The following is a 15,994-nucleotide window of genomic DNA, read 5'->3' on the forward strand; positions in this document are numbered from 1 at the left end:
AGCTATAGAATCATTAAGAGCTCTAAGGCTCAACCTCTCAACATAGCGGTGAATCCATCAAGTCCTTCTCAATAAAACCACCCAAATAAAGGGATATAGATTCATTAAAAGCTCTAAGGCTCAACCTTTCAACATAGCAGTGAATCCATCAAGTCCTTCTCAATAGGACCACCCAAATAAAGGGATATAGATTCATTAAGAGAAATATCTCAACCTCCATCATTACAGTGATCTCATCAAGTCCGTCTCACAAGGACCACCCAATTTTGGGCTATAAGACCATTAATAGCTATATGCTCAACCTTCCAAAATAGTGTACCTGTCATAGGAATGAGATGTGTACACAAGTATGAGTTCTCTATGGCTTCGTTAGACCACCCTTGCATAAGTAAGTTCCGGTATCCACCACAAATTCCTCAACTAATAGGCTTTTGCCCCATTCCCCTCGACAGTTCTAGGACTTCGTTCTTTCTTAGTCCATTAGCTTAAATATGCTCCACTCAAATTTCACAAAGATAATAATTTGTGAGCATATTATTCTCAATCAACTTTCTCAAATCTCAAATCTGCATAAAATGTGTAAATCTGCAAGTCACTATGCACATTATTTTAGCATTATTAAGTTGATATTAGCATTATGCTAAAGATAAACATTAGGCAAAACTCCATGCCCCCACAATTAAGTAGTAGCTAATAATAGCTTCACAATCACCCTGCATCTTACCCTACCAGATTAAGAGTAATATAATATGCTTACACAATAGACAAGGTTATAATAGTCTTCTCAATAGACTTAAAACAAGATCATCATTAAAGGTGGAAATGTATAGTATTCATCATAGATCTCACCTTGTCGATCATCATTAACTTTTGGTCGATCTGATATCTTTCTAGATATCCAAGATAGTACAATTCTTAATATTGCACCTTAGGCACTTCACCAAATGTGAATGATAACTTTGGCAATGAATACACAAACAAAATGTACTTAGCTGCATAAGCTACATTGAAGCAACTATAATTATACATATTATACTTCTCACAAAGTCAAAACATGTTCTCTTATAACTCATTACCATCATTGTTCTAATTAAATATAGAGCTCCACTCTCATGTCATTTAAAAGAATAAATAATCTTCTTTATTATTTTCTCTTTTTAATAAGTTGACATAGAGTAAAACATACACGTAGAGTTTGTGATTTTTGCATCCAAAATCATATTATTTACTAAAGTCTCTATATACATCATCAATCTTATATTAGAGAACAACGAATAATCCCGATGATTGTCTTAGTGTTACTTTCTCTTTGCAAATCCACATTTTACAAAAAGAATTTGACTTCTTATAAACATAAAATCAATCATCATAATCTCATATAGTGTGGTGTGGTGTAAGCAAAGTGTAACATATATAATTGAACCTTACGCAACCATTATTTATTGACATAGCCATTAGCCAACAAATTAATATTTCTAGTTTTGGTTCAATTAGTCACGTATAAAACATGCTATTATCATTTTCTCTACACTCCCACAATCAAAGATATACATACTCTTCACAAATTATAAGATATCAACTCTAAACTTGATGAATAAATTTATCAAATAAGTTGAACGTCTTCTCCCACATGTTGTCACGCCACAAATTAGTGACAAACATAATCGTTCAAACAAAATATACACATCATTCATTCATTCATCATCTCAACTTTTAGATATCATATAATCATTGACAAATAATTGTTTGTCACACAAACATATCCAAGAAAGTATATAGTTATCAATTGAAAATAAAATATTTGACCCTCACATTTAGTTCATAACCCACATATCAATTTTAGTTTATCTCATAATCAAAACTAAATAACCAATCGATCCAAATGTGTGAAAGATTTTGCTTGATAAACATATTGTACACATAACAATATCTTGGACACTTAATCATTCTAGCTACTTGTCAATCAAAAATCTTGGAACAATTTCATTCACATATTCTTGAAATCAATTATCAAAGAGTAATTTTGCTAAGATTATAGACATATCATACCAAATAAAGTAGTAGCTTAAACATATGAACAATTAAGGCATATATAATTTGACCAAACCTTCATATTTATCATCATAAATAATTTAAAGGAAAGTCTCGAGAACATACCTTAACCACAAGAATGGAATTGAGCAATGAAATTATAGATAATACCATTCTTTTATAAGTTTTCATAAAAACTTTCAGCATACTACCATGACATTGATGTCCATTTTAAGGAAGCTAAATGATAGAATCTGCTCACGACTTCAACTACAAAGTTGTAGCCCTTCTTCTTAGCTTTCCAACACCATATTACACGCCTCAAACAAAGGTCTAGAGACTGAGTTATGGCCAAAATACCGACGTGTTGTCTCACTCCCTACGGGCTGAATCTTCTAGACGAAAATAAATATTTTCTCCAATCAAATGATTCTCAATGACAAGAACACAACAACAATAATAATGACAAGAATTCGTTTCTCAATTGTTGGAAATATAGGGTCACTATAAGGGCGAAAATATATTTAGAGAATAGATGTTGTTGTGTCGTGGTATGGAGGCCACTGAATGAGAAATGAAATCGCCCCGACTACGGTACAAATCGATATAGGCGTCGTCCCCCAAGGTCACACAACACTCCTCAAAGTTGTGTACTCAACTATTAGGAGTTGGAACTCATATGGTATGCTCAAAATTATCATAGAGAAGGTAGTAAAGATATATGAAGATGTGTATTTCTCAAATGACTACACTTCTCTATTTATAGTAGTTAATTAGCACCATAACCACAAAGTTAGTGGCCTAACCACCACCATGAACATGGGCCAAAAACATGGAGTTAGTGGCTATAATGATGCAAGTAGTGGAGAAAGTGTAGAGATTCTCTTACGAGGAAATTAATGGAAGGCTTCTCTATGATGTAATGTATTTAGACAACATTACTAGCCTTTGCATTACTTCCAACACGTGTATATACTAATTACTTAGTACTCCATAGTTTACAGTAAATAAAAATGTTTTTTTTTTGTCAGAAATTATCTTATATTTATGGGTATTTGTAAAAATATTACCTTATATTTTTGTTTTGTTTTCGACTACCTTTGGTTTCTTTATTTTTGGTCAATAACTACCTATGTTAAGAGTCTAGACGGAATTAGTCAATTTTTTGGCTTTAACTTATCTCCCATGAGTCTTTTATGTTTCAAACTTGCTTAGATCCTATTTTAAGAAGTCATGATGTACTTACACTTAACTTTAAGAGATGTTCGTAGTTATTATTGAAATGTGAAAACATAAATTATGCTTATTTGAAGTTAAATTGTGGTTTGAACGCATTTGATCATTGTTTTTTGGTGTTAAGAGAGTAATGTGAGATGGGTTAATGTCGTTAAATCAACAAAATTTCGCCATATTTTCAGCATAGGTAGTTTCTGACCAAAAAAAAGAGAAAACAAAGGTAGTCTAAAATAAGAAAAATAATACTCCCTCCAATTCGCTATAATGTTCCCTCTTTCCCGAAACGGATTATTCAAGTAATGTCCCCCTTTCCTTTTTTGGTAACTTTTACTCTTATTTTATTCACCACTCTCTCCTATTACCAAACTCCACACAACTCTTTTACTCTTATTTTATTATTTTCCTTAATGTTTTGGCGCCACAACTCCTTATTTAACTCATAATAATTCATCTCTCTCCTATCAACAAACCTCACATTTGTCCTCTATTCATTTTTATTCATTTTTCTTTAAGTATTGTGTCCATCTCAAAGGGGATCATTATGATGAATTGGAGGGAGTATAAAGTAGTATTTTACAAATACCCCTAAATATAAAGTAGTTTTTGATTAAAAAAATCCTAAATAAAATGTAATAATTGTGGTAGGATAAAATGGGGTGGACATAATACGTTCCTTGGTATATTTGAACACGTCTTAGAGAGATTCAATTCAATATTGTTTACTGAAGACTAGATAATTTAGGAATGTTGGTACATAGGTTGTCGGAGTTGATGAAATCATAGGGTTATTGTTCCTCTACGGAGTACACTCTTTGTCGTTGTCATTTGAATGATCAACTAAAGCTGTTCTACTTCCACACGTTTGATTTGGTCTCTTCATCACAACTTACCATTTGCCGTAGTATGGTCAATGAATCCATCAATTAACTATGTTCCCATCACATAATTACGGCATACCATAGTCAATGCCATATGACCCGCTCAAATCACCTAATTTGAGTCCCAATTCAATACAACTTTTTATGATCAAATATATGATTTATATTGACTACGACGCCACTAGATAGACTATACTATCAGTTACATTATAACTGGTGTTTAAGAGAATTATTGTAAATTTTATGAGCTCATTTACATAAATATTGAGCTCAATGCAAGAGTAATTTTCAAAGTTAAAAATGAGTTATTCGGAAGTTGAAATTAAGGGAAATGGGAAAAAAAAACTTTGTCGTTTCTCTTTAATTATTGTTGGTTCAAATCTCCAATTGGATTTGTATTGGACCATTATAATAACATTTTTTATTCTGTGTGAGGGTTAAGAAGTATTTTATTAGAGAGATATATACAAACAATTGAAACGAAACAATTATCATTATAATCATTTCACACGACACAATAATAAAGAGCGAGGATCATTATCATTATAATCATTTACGAGTAATAATTAGTTCAATTGGTCTCCCTTGTGACGGGTTACCATTTGTGGCGGATATTTTGTGAGATAAAATGGTAACAAAATGGGTTAGTGGAGAAAGGGGACCACATGAATAGTGTTGCAGAGAGAGAAAAAGTGGGTACATTGTGAGGTAAAATGGTATCCGTCACAAGCTTGTGACGGATATGTCATGTCTTCAATGAGAATTTGTGTAATTAGTTAGAGTTTGGTTCCCAATGCGATAATCAGAAGGACTCAACTTTTGTGGATGAATAGAAAAAAACACAAGTGGGAAAGCGGATTCAAACCAAATTAAGGAACAAAAAAAAGTCCAAAACTCCTGCATGCATGTTTTGATGCTGAAAAATCTAGGATAAACATGGAAAGCATGCACATAAATGATAAATCTACACCTAATTTTTGGAGTAAAATTCGGGCTGCTCAATTCCCAAGGCCCCACAAGTATAAAAACATCCGTCCGTCTCATTATAGACGGCCACTATTCGTTTATAGCCATAGACGGATAGTGACCCTCTCACAAAATTAAAATGGGAGGGCAAGTGGGGCTGTTCATTTTCTATCCACTTGCACTACTCACTTCCATTTGTAAGAAGAAACTATCCATCTATAATGAGAATTTGTGTAAAAACCTTATTCTCGTACAATTAATGTTAGAATTAAAACTTTGTTGAGCCTCTGTTTTCAACGTTTGAATGGAATATCTTCCGACTTTGGTGAACTTCATGTATAATGTCGCTGTTCTATCTTTTCTGAATTTCAGATTATGACACCGCTTTCTAGCTTCCATAACGATAATGGTTTTTTTTACCTTTGTCGACCGAGTTCGAAGTCTCTCTCTCATTGTGGTTTACTAGCTCTCCATTTTACACATAAGCATTAACTATTAAAATAATCCTACAAAAAAAAATTATTCTTGTCCGAAGATGAGGGTTGTGACTTGTTGATACAAGATGAGAGACAATCCAAACTTGTGTTGACCCACATTAAAATCAGTATTAAGAAAGATCTATAAGAATATTGAGCCTGTTTAAAATGATTTTCCGGTTTTTTCATGGTATATTCTTCAGAAACAAATACTAGTACAAAAAGCTTGGGCAAAACTGTTCTTCAGGCTAGGAGTGAGGATTTGATATTTTGATGTACTCCATAGTAATAATGTTCCAACTTTGTAACACGAGATATAAAGTTATACGAAATAGATTCTACAATATGATAAAATAGAATTTTATTTTACATTTCACCTTCAAGTCAAATGAAGTCCATAAAATTCCGATAAATTGCTATAATATGTCATTCAATACAAAGAATTAACATGAATGAACCCAATCCGATCGATAACAATCAAAACCATTAAGACTCGGTAACAATTTCAAGAGAGAAAAGTTGACGATGAATTTACGAGATAAGATGCTCTATCCAGGACATTCTTTTAGGCGTTGATCAGGAGGAATTAGTTATCCCTAATGATAAGGGTAATCTTCTATTGGATGCATCCATGAATGTTAAAAACGCTTGCTATTGACCAAAGGGAAGCTTCAACCCCAGAAATAAGCCGAGAACTGCATCCCAATATCCAATCAGCTGCCACAAGGAATAGATCAAAGTGTGAAGGACTGAAGGTTGTTGAGGTTAAAAAAGAAAAAGAAAAAAAAAAAAAAAAGAACTTTGAAGTTCTGTTTCGGACAACAAACTTCTACAAACAATTGAAGACTTCAAAGGAGATTTACATAATAATTGTGAAGTGGTACTCATCTCCTGGATTCGACACCTATCATCGTCACAACTAGCTATTGTGACCCCCTTTACACAAACTAAAAAAAAAAAGAGAGAAAAAAAAATCAAAGACCTTAATTAAAACAGTAATATACATACCTGACCAATGAAACCTTTTCCTGTCTGACCTTCGATAACGAGACCAACAGTGAGACCAATCATCGCCCAAGCTCCATTGATTGCTTCAATTTGGCGCCTTCTCTAAAGTCGCAACATTTTAAAATCAGGATTAACAAGATGAAAATAAAAGTGGGTATAACAATAACTGAAGAAGGGAATGCATTTGATGTAAAAGAAATGCTCCTAAACTTTGACATTCAGCTAATGATTCATAAAGTATCCGTTTATACGCTTATTTCAACGATTACTGGGTTCAAGCAGTTGGTCTCTTGTGTATGAGATGATTTCATCCAATGTTAGACCAACTCATTCAGTACAAAAAATGCCCCCATTTAGCCAGCCACTAACCCCATTACAAACTTCTCATATGTGTTCTCGTGATTATCTTATCATGAAACTATTTCATATGAGAATTTGGGCTAATTATTCCCTAGTTTATAGTGGATTAATGGTACATAGGCTAGACTATTAGAAACAGCACTAATATCGATTGTAAGGCTCCAACCATAACCAAAATCTCAACAACTATTCCCTATATCCCAAAATCTTTTTTCCCAAATCTAGCATGGTCTGACCTGTAGGTATAAAATCTGGGTTGTGACAAAGCCTATCAGCCAAATTGTAAGTTTAAAAATGGTTACAACGGCCTTTTGAAGTGTTGGTCGTATTTCGGGTGTACTGACCAAGATCAAGTCACAAAATGCATTAACAAGCAATGGTACATAAATGTAATAAAACTCCTCCTTCCTTCGTCTCTAATACCCTGGCAGCCAGCCAAGATATCCTATGTCCATCTACTGAATCATCCAACATCGGTAAAAGGTTCATAGAATTGTATGAGTTCTCTGAATTTTAGCGAGGACTACAGATGACATTTGGCAAGAAAACCAGGGGATATTCTATAGAAATTTCATTCACTTGCCATTTTCACTCTGTTTAGTCTTTCACCTTTTCATGTTTTGCGAAGTACAACCTTTATACATAATATGAAGTCTCTAACAATATAAAAATTGTAGTTTGCTTATGAGGGATCAAAATGAGTTGGCTCATTGAAAGTCGTGTGCAGCTTTGTGTATATAGGCTACTCAAAGGCTTTTTTAAGTTTCCAAATATCAGTGGATTTAGTATAACCAAGCGTTGCACACATGTAACACCGGTAGCATTGCAATCGAAGTCAGGAGTCACGGCAATGGAAATCCACAAACCTCAAGTTTCTCCTTAGCTTTAATTTCTGTCATTTGTTTGGCAGCTAATTTCTTGGCCTCCAAAGGATCAACCATAATTACTTCTTTGCTTAATCTTCGCTTTCCTGGAGAGACCTGTACAACAAGAGCATTACAAAAACGGGTACAAATAGAGGATCGCCTTTTCCAGTAAGGGAGAAAGAATGATGCTAAATAAGAAGGATTCAAGTTAAGCAACCTAAATATTTGGTAGATAAAGATTAGAAAGTTTTAAATTTCCATCTAGAAACGAGTGGTTACAAAAAGAAGAAATAAAGGCATAAAGCAACCTAAATTTTTGGCTACTTCATTATACATGTATTACTTCCGATTTTGTATCAGATTCTAACATGTCATGATTTGTAAAGCAAGCTTAACTAACAAATTTACGTTGGTATTACTCCGTCGATTTTCAGCCATTTCACGCAATTAACTGATTTAACTTTTTACTCCTTGCATAGAGTCAAACGGCACTAATTGAGTGAAATAGAAAATACTTAATAGTTAACGCAGCTTCGATAATAAATTCTAAAGGAACCTGATGAAATACTAACCAACAATATTTTTACTATTCAAATGTAGCCCTTATGCATACATTAGAAGTGGCTAGCACATGAAGTGCACGACCCCTGGTTGTACGAGTGAAAACTCTGGACTGTTGCCCTCCGATCAAGCGCCATCTGAAACAGGAGAAGCCTATCAGACATAATCTCCTAACAAAAAGATGTCTTTCAAACATCAATTATCACAACTTTTGCTCAATTAGGGATATTCTGACTCTTCATATTGAGGAATTTCAAGAATCATGTCACACACCCAAAAACAGTAGCTCTTGGAGTATAAGGGCAAATGTACGATAACCATGGTACAAAAATGCGGCATTGGCCCATGTCAAGTTAACTCGTTACAGAAGTCAAGACGACTCGGTACCGACAAACTGACCCAACTGGTTGAGACAAACCCAAACATGACCAGAAACCTGAATTAACCCAATTAACCCGGTCCCATTCGAATTTTGCTGGCCCTAGATGAGCTCTTACCTTTAAATGGCTCTATAACAACACATACATGAAACCAAAGTCACTAGACACAACCTGACCTGTTCTTGACCCAAATGTGATGTAAGAATTATCAGTGATGATATGTGAATGCTTGGTTGGGTGAACACATCTGTAAAATCCACAGGTTTGGAGTGGTTTATTTAATTAGCAAGTTTTTCTACATAACACAGAAACATACTCCGTATACACGTGAGACAAGCCCATTAAACCGATAATAAAATAATGAATACGGAGTACGTGATAAATTGGGTTTATCTCACATGTGAGACTGTCTCATACAAGACTCACAACATACATAAAAGGCATGGCTGGTGCAACAATGCACCTTGGTAATCAAAATAATAGCTTGTCTAAAGTCCCAAACAAAATTGTTTATTGAGCACTATAATATTTCTGTAACATGTAGACATGATTAACAACAATAACTAGTCAATACACAGGAAATACATCAGTATCGATGTTGTAATTAAAAAGCCATCTTAACTACAACACATACTTCTCCTGATCCATTTCATAATGAACTTATTCATCAGTGCCTCCGGCGACCCTTCATGTGAATCTCAACACCTACTTCTTCTCCGCCCTCCTTTGATTTGCAAATACCTTCCAGTTTGGCATTTATACAATGACTAGGACCAACACTTGGGTTTTTGCTCTTAATTTTTGTGAGTATAGAATACAGAACGTATTCGTGAATGAGAGACAGAAATTTCACAATACATGAGTATTGCAGGCAATTATTATCCCCCATTGAGCTCCTAACTAACACGATTGATTAAAAGGTATGAACTTGGCAATAATTATGTTGGGGATAAGAATCGAACCCCCAACCTCACAGAGTCAAAGTTGGAGTAAGAGAGCTCCTAAGAATTGAGTATTGGAAAATAGAATTCAATCCACAATCCAACAAAATAACTTGCTAAACAAAATGATTGCTCTCTACTAGCATTTACAGCAAAAGATTAAGCAAATCTAAGAAAACATCAAAATCCCACCTTTGTATATAAAACAGAATTAAGGAAACCATTAATTTCATCCGAATATGATCACATCAATTATTCAACACTGAAATACACTCAAATTAACATGAAACAAATAAACCCGGATACAAAATACTCCCTCCGTTCGGTCCAATTCATTACATTTGACCAAATTTCTGAGGGCGAATTTGAAAATACGTACGAAAATGAGGGAATCAATCTATTTCATCTAAATTATAATCACATCAATCATCTAACACTGAAAAAAATTGAAATTTATATGAGACAAAAATACCCATACACAATATATAAGAGATGGAGGGAAATAGAACAAGGAAACAAAAACTTACCGAGGAACAGAAGTTGGGTTTCTGGTAAAGAATGGTTGGTGGGTGTTAGAACAAGTTATGAATCCAGAAACAGGAATTAATGAGGGCGCCATTTTCAATTGCAAAGCTAAAAGCTTTAAGAATTTTGATGTTTGCTTATTTGTTGAATAAGAAACGTGTACAATTTGAGCAAAAAATGGGTGGAAGTGAGTGAAGTTATGAACGAAGATGAAAGTGTTTTTATGTTGTGTAGTCGTGGACGTTCGTCCACAACCGAAATCTACGGTCCACAACCGAATTAGAAGTTCCGGTCCGGACTCAGGTTCCACATTTTTTAGGATTTCGATTTCCGTTTTCGTTTCGGTCTGGTGCGTTTCTAGACCGGAAAAACCGGTCCCGAGTCCCGACCGGAAAGACCAGAATTATTGTTATTTGATTTTTTTTCTTGAAATATTATTTAAAAAAGCATTGTAAACCTACTTAATCTGATCCAATCGACCGATTCGGTGTTGGACCGGAATTTTTCGGTCCGGTCCATACTAGAATTTTTGTAATTCGATCCGAGATTTTTGTCGATTCCGATTCCGGTCCAAAACGGTTCTGGTTCTGGTCCGGCCCCGATGCACAACCCTAGCCGCCGTTCGAAAACCTCACCAGTGGCTCAAATTTGTGTGACTAAATAAAATTTTGCTCTTAGTTTGTGGAAATATTTTATCATGATTAGGTCTTTATATTACTATGTTAAATATTTTCATCGATTTGCCCAATATTTTTATCTATAACTTTTAAATCCTGTTATTAAAAATATCAATAGGAAAAAAAATTAACAATCAATCAATCAATATCTATCTATATTATTAAAAGAAGCTTTTTTATAGCGATATTAGAGTCTCCAACATTGACAAAACACCTCAGATTAATAAATAAATGCTAAATAACCAATACGACTAGAAGATAGAATTTCTCAATTAGTAGATTATACAACTGGTTGTATGTAGTTTATGTACAACCTTTTCAATGTTGTCGAGTTTTGTTATAAAGTTGTCGAGCTTTACTAACAAAATTGTCGAGTTACAATACAAAGTTATTGAGCTTAAGAGGAATAATTATTAAACTCAATAACTTTTTAAATTAGCTCAATAACTTATAAAATAGCTCGACAACTTTGTGTAAAGAACTCAACAACTTTGAGGCGGTTGTACAATGCTAATATACAACTGGTTGTAAGATAGTATTTGTGAGAATTTCTCAGCAATTACTGAGTAGTTAAAGAAGTCTTATTAGAGTCAAATATCCATCTTATAAACAATCTAATTTCACCCGCCAGCTTGAGTGACAACAGTTTGATAAATTCCAATAAAATATTATTTAAAGATAATGAAAAAGGCTCATTTAATTGAATGAGGAGTTTGTGTTGGAATCAGCATGAAACAAATTCTTTTTACATGTATAAAAGGAAATTAAATTAGGCGTTCTTTTCCTATCCATCCTTCTTTCTTTAGAGTATGAACTATACACCGTATAATTTATGATAATGGTTTCTTAGTGTCTATCTTTCATTCTTTTTCAATGATTGCTTAGTGTGATTTATGCATGTATGAGTATATTGTTTTATTTTTATCGTCAACTTAATTACTCCTAATAATATCTATACTCTTTCACTTTATATGTACTAACAGGTTCATGCAACCAATTCCTTAACAATCTCGATCGTGTTCTACGGTAGCTATGGTCATTTATTTTGTAATTAGCTTGATTCTTTGTTATCAATAAAATATGGTTGACTAATCTATTTAATATTAGTTTGATTTGCAAATCAATGAGCAACGCAATTGGCATCTTATTGGGTAAGTTTTAATACTATACAAGAGTATTATCGATTAAAGTTATCTCAGCTAAGCATTATCTACGTTCTTTTTTACTATATTTTTTATATTTGCTCAAAAACCCTAATTTATTCAAAAACAAAGTAAATTGATGGAGGTATTGCCATCAGTATTTTGAGCGATTTCAACGAGCTCAACAATATAAATTATTTTCAAGGGCTCTAACTAAAAAGTAAATATTCGGAAAATTTAATTTCATTGAAAGTTGAACTTCCTTGCATCATAGAGAGTCTAGAGATTTCACCGTTAATCGAACACTTTATTTTAAAATTTTATTTATTATATTCAATATCATATCACTACAAAAAAAACGCGGGTTAGTGACGACCCTACCGACGGAAAAAAGAGGCCGTCAGAAAACACGGGTTACCGACGGATTTGTGACGGAATTTCCGTCGGTAACGTTTCCTGACGGACAATCCGTCAGTAAATATTGGCGCGTTGACAAAGTCAATGGCACTAAAAAACCAGTGACGGAAATTCCGTCAGTAATTCCATAAAACTGACGGAATTTCCGTCATTGCTATTCACATGCAACATTGGAGGACAACTGGAAAGAGTTTAGCATACCTGGCGGAATATCCGTCAGTATTTTGAAAAAACTGACGGAATATCCGTCAGTGGGTCAATTATTAGTTGATTTCAGTGTGTGACAGGGTGTCACAATAATTGTCCTACTGACGGATATTCCGTCAGAATTTTCAAAAATCGACGGAATTTCCGTCGATTCTCGCTTTAATCGCGTGTACGATCACTTGCATTATTTTCTGATAAAGTGAACTTATGACGGAATTTCCGTCAGTTAAATAGGAATACTGACGGAATTTCCGTCAGGATTTCTATTTAACCGACGGAATTTCCGTCAGATGTTTCTATTATCTGAAACACGCGAAGAGTTTCTCCTTCACTTTACCAAAATTCCCCCAAATCAATTAAAATCGCCTTAACCCTAACCTCCTTAAAACCCGACACCACCACCACCCTCCTCCACTTCCGGCGCCACCACCACCACCACCAACACCACCACGCCGTCGCCGTCACTATAAGGTAATTAACTTTATCTTTTTTTCCTCTCTCCTTTATCTTTTTCCTTCTCCTTCATCCTTTTCCTTCTCCTTTTCTTATTTACTTTTTTTTTTGTCTATAGCAGCCCGCCGCCGTCGCCGACCCACGTCCGCCGCCGACAACCCCTGCCGCCGACCCCACGTCCGCCGCCTGCCGCCACTGCCCCTTCTTTTTCATTTTTTTGTCAAGTTAATTAGGTATTACTCCTTTTAATTTTTTTTAATTAGTTTAATTAATTTAGATTATTAGTTATTGTTTTAATTGTTGTTGAAAAAGGGTTGGTGTTGTGCATGTTAACTTAGGATAGAAGCCAATGTTGTGCCAGATGTATGTTGTTAATGTATGTTGTTAATGTATGTTGTTAATGTATGTTGTTAATTTAGATTATTAGTTATATATTTTTTTAATGTATGCATGTTGACTTAAGATAGATATTTAATTTTATTGTTAAAAATTAGATTATTGTTAAATGTTAATTAGAATATATATGAATTAGACTAGTTATGTAAAATGAAAAGTAAATCATGTTAGTTTATGTTAATTGAAAAAGTAGTCATTGTTGTATGTTTTGTTTTTAATATTGTTAAAATTATTGTTCATATTGACCTAGTACCCATTCAAAAATTACTCACTAGGAGTAATTTTTGAATAGTCCCCGTTTTGGGACTGTCTTTGTACGTTTTAAGTCACTTAGGTAGTAAACATGTGCTTGTGATTTGTTAATGAGAAAAGAGTTTGGTGACAATTCCTTTAATGTTCTCTAAATGCATATGTAGAGTAATTATTTATTCTATATTGTGTATTTGGAGAACGGATGGGAATTGCCGCCGATTTTTTTTTCTCATTAATAAATCACAAGTACATGTTTTCTAGTGACTTAAAACGTACATTGATGGGTTTAGGTTGGAGTGATAAGGACCCAATTCAAAGAAATACAATATTTATATTGGTTAAAATGTTAAATTATTGTGTATTATGCTTGATTTTGATTGTTGTTAGGTTATTATCTTTTTTAATGACATATATAAATGTTTAGATATATAATAACATGAAAAGATTAGAACGGCAGTGGATGTATGAAAGATTAGACGAAAAAAAGAAACCCAAGAAAGCATTTGCAGAGGGGGTGAAAGAGTTTATTAAATTCGCGGAAGGAAGTAGTGAGTACAAGAATTTAGGTGAAATGAGGTGTCCGTGTAAAAAATGCAAAAACCTAGGTTTTAAAAGGAAAGCAGATGTTCAAATTCATCTTTGGTCGTATGGTTTCGCCGATAATTATTATGTATGGACATATCACGGTGAGAAACTACCTAGTACAAATGCTAGTGAGAATCCTTACCGTGAGTTCGTGGAAAATGCATTGCGTGATACTGTTGACCAAATTTTGGAGGATTGACTTAATCCTGATGACCTTAACGATGAAGAAGTGCGTTATGAAACCCCGAACCCCCAAGTTTCTTCGTTCTTTAAAATGTTAGAGCAAGCCGAACAGCCGGTGTTTGAGGGAAGTGATATGAGTTTGTTGCAAGCAGCTGCTAGGTTGTTATCACTCAAATGTGAGAACAACATATCTCTTAGATGCGCTAATGGTTTTGTATCGTTCGTTGGTGACATAATTTCAAAGGAAAATCAAATGGCGCGCAATTTTAATGAGATTAAAAAAGTTCTGAAGGGACTCCAACTGAAGGGAGTTGATATTTTAAGGAGGGAGTTGATGTTTCGAAGTCTACGTTAAGCAATGGGGTTTCTGTGAATTCAATTGAAGGGTTGGACTACTATGGAACCCTAAATGAAGTAATTGAACTTTCTTATTATGACGAGCAAAGGATTTATAAGGTTATATTGTTTAAATGTGATTGGCTTGATAATTCCCCACAAGGACTTAGTATCCATAAGGTTTATGGACTTGTAGATGTAAACGAGAAAAAGAAACTTCGTGGACATAATCCATTTGTGGCAGCTTTTCAAGTCGATCAAGTTTGTTATGCTCCTTATCCAACCATTAAGAAAGGTAATCACGGTATTCAGTGGTCCGCGGTTTTTAAAACCAAGGCAAGATCACAAGTTGACGCTCCTATTGAAGAAAGTGTCTTTCAAGAAGATGTGGTTGTGAATGATCACTCAATTTCACCGATTTTGTTGGAAGATATAGAGGATGAGATGTATACGAAGTGATAGTGGAAAGAGGTCAAGAGGAATATGATAGAGACGCCGGAGAAGAAGGGGATGAAGATGAAGTTGAAGAACTTATTAGATACGAAAATGAGGAATCAGAGGAAGAAGTAGGAGTGCATTTTTCAGAAGATGAACCTGTTTTGATTTGTAGTGATAGTGATAGTGAGGAGGACTAGTTGTAATTGTACAATTATTAATACATTTGTAAAAAAGTTTTTAAAGTTTAAACATTCAATAAAATTTGCCCTCCGTTTTTTATTACTTGTCGTTCTAGCCTATTTGGTTTTTCGTTTTATACATGTCGTTTTAGCTTAACATCAATAGTGTGTTTTAATTTCCAAGGTTTGGTTATAAGAAACCTCTCAATTCAGCCAATAAAATGCATTAAAGAAGAGGCAAGTGGTAATTAGTTCACCGTTTTCCATAGTTAGTGTTTGTTTCAATTGTTTATATATACCCTGCAGAAATGGTTGTTTTGAGCTAACGATTTTTTCTTTGAACTAACAATTTGAATTGTTTTCATGCAGTGATTATGCCGAACATTTTTTGCCGTTATTTTGGGAGCAATAGTAATGCATCTCAACATAATCGGGAGGACGAGGAGGTTCAGGATGAGGTAGATCCTGAGCCTCCATCACAGAGACAGGAAGAGATGCAGA

At 34.2% G+C, this 15,994-nt stretch overlaps 1 protein-coding gene across 1 annotated transcript; it reads right to left on the bottom strand.

Annotated features, from left to right (window-relative positions):
• Positions 1-5,933: 5,933 nt before the first annotated feature.
• LOC141600059 (uncharacterized) lies at positions 5,934-10,423 on the bottom strand. The gene is made up of 5 exons (XM_074420233.1): positions 10,231-10,423; positions 8,435-8,519; positions 7,822-7,935; positions 6,596-6,697; positions 5,934-6,304 (listed from the first exon to the last, which is right to left on the bottom strand). Exons 1-5 carry the CDS (start codon positions 10,320-10,322, stop codon positions 6,239-6,241), a joined length of 459 nt encoding a protein of 152 aa, XP_074276334.1. The 5' UTR covers positions 10,323-10,423; the 3' UTR covers positions 5,934-6,238.
• Between the last annotated feature and the right edge of the window lie 5,571 nt (positions 10,424-15,994).

This window comes from Silene latifolia, chromosome 9 (assembly GCF_048544455.1).
Source record: "Silene latifolia isolate original U9 population chromosome 9, ASM4854445v1, whole genome shotgun sequence".
Taxonomy (NCBI): domain Eukaryota; kingdom Viridiplantae; phylum Streptophyta; class Magnoliopsida; order Caryophyllales; family Caryophyllaceae; genus Silene; species Silene latifolia.

Bases quoted from the DNA above. Each gene is read 5' to 3' on its own strand.
- LOC141600059 (XM_074420233.1), bottom strand. From the start codon at position 10,322: ATGGCGCCCTCATTAATTCCTGTTTCTGGATTCATAACTTGTTCTAAC. The intron at 7,936-8,434 runs GTATGCATAAGG...CTTGTTGTACAG, and splicing joins ATGTGCTAGCCACTTCTAAT to GTCTCTCCAGGAAAGCGAAG. The intron at 6,305-6,595 runs GTATGTATATTA...TCCTTGTGGCAG, and splicing joins GAAAAGGTTTCATTGGTCAG to CTGATTGGATATTGGGATGC.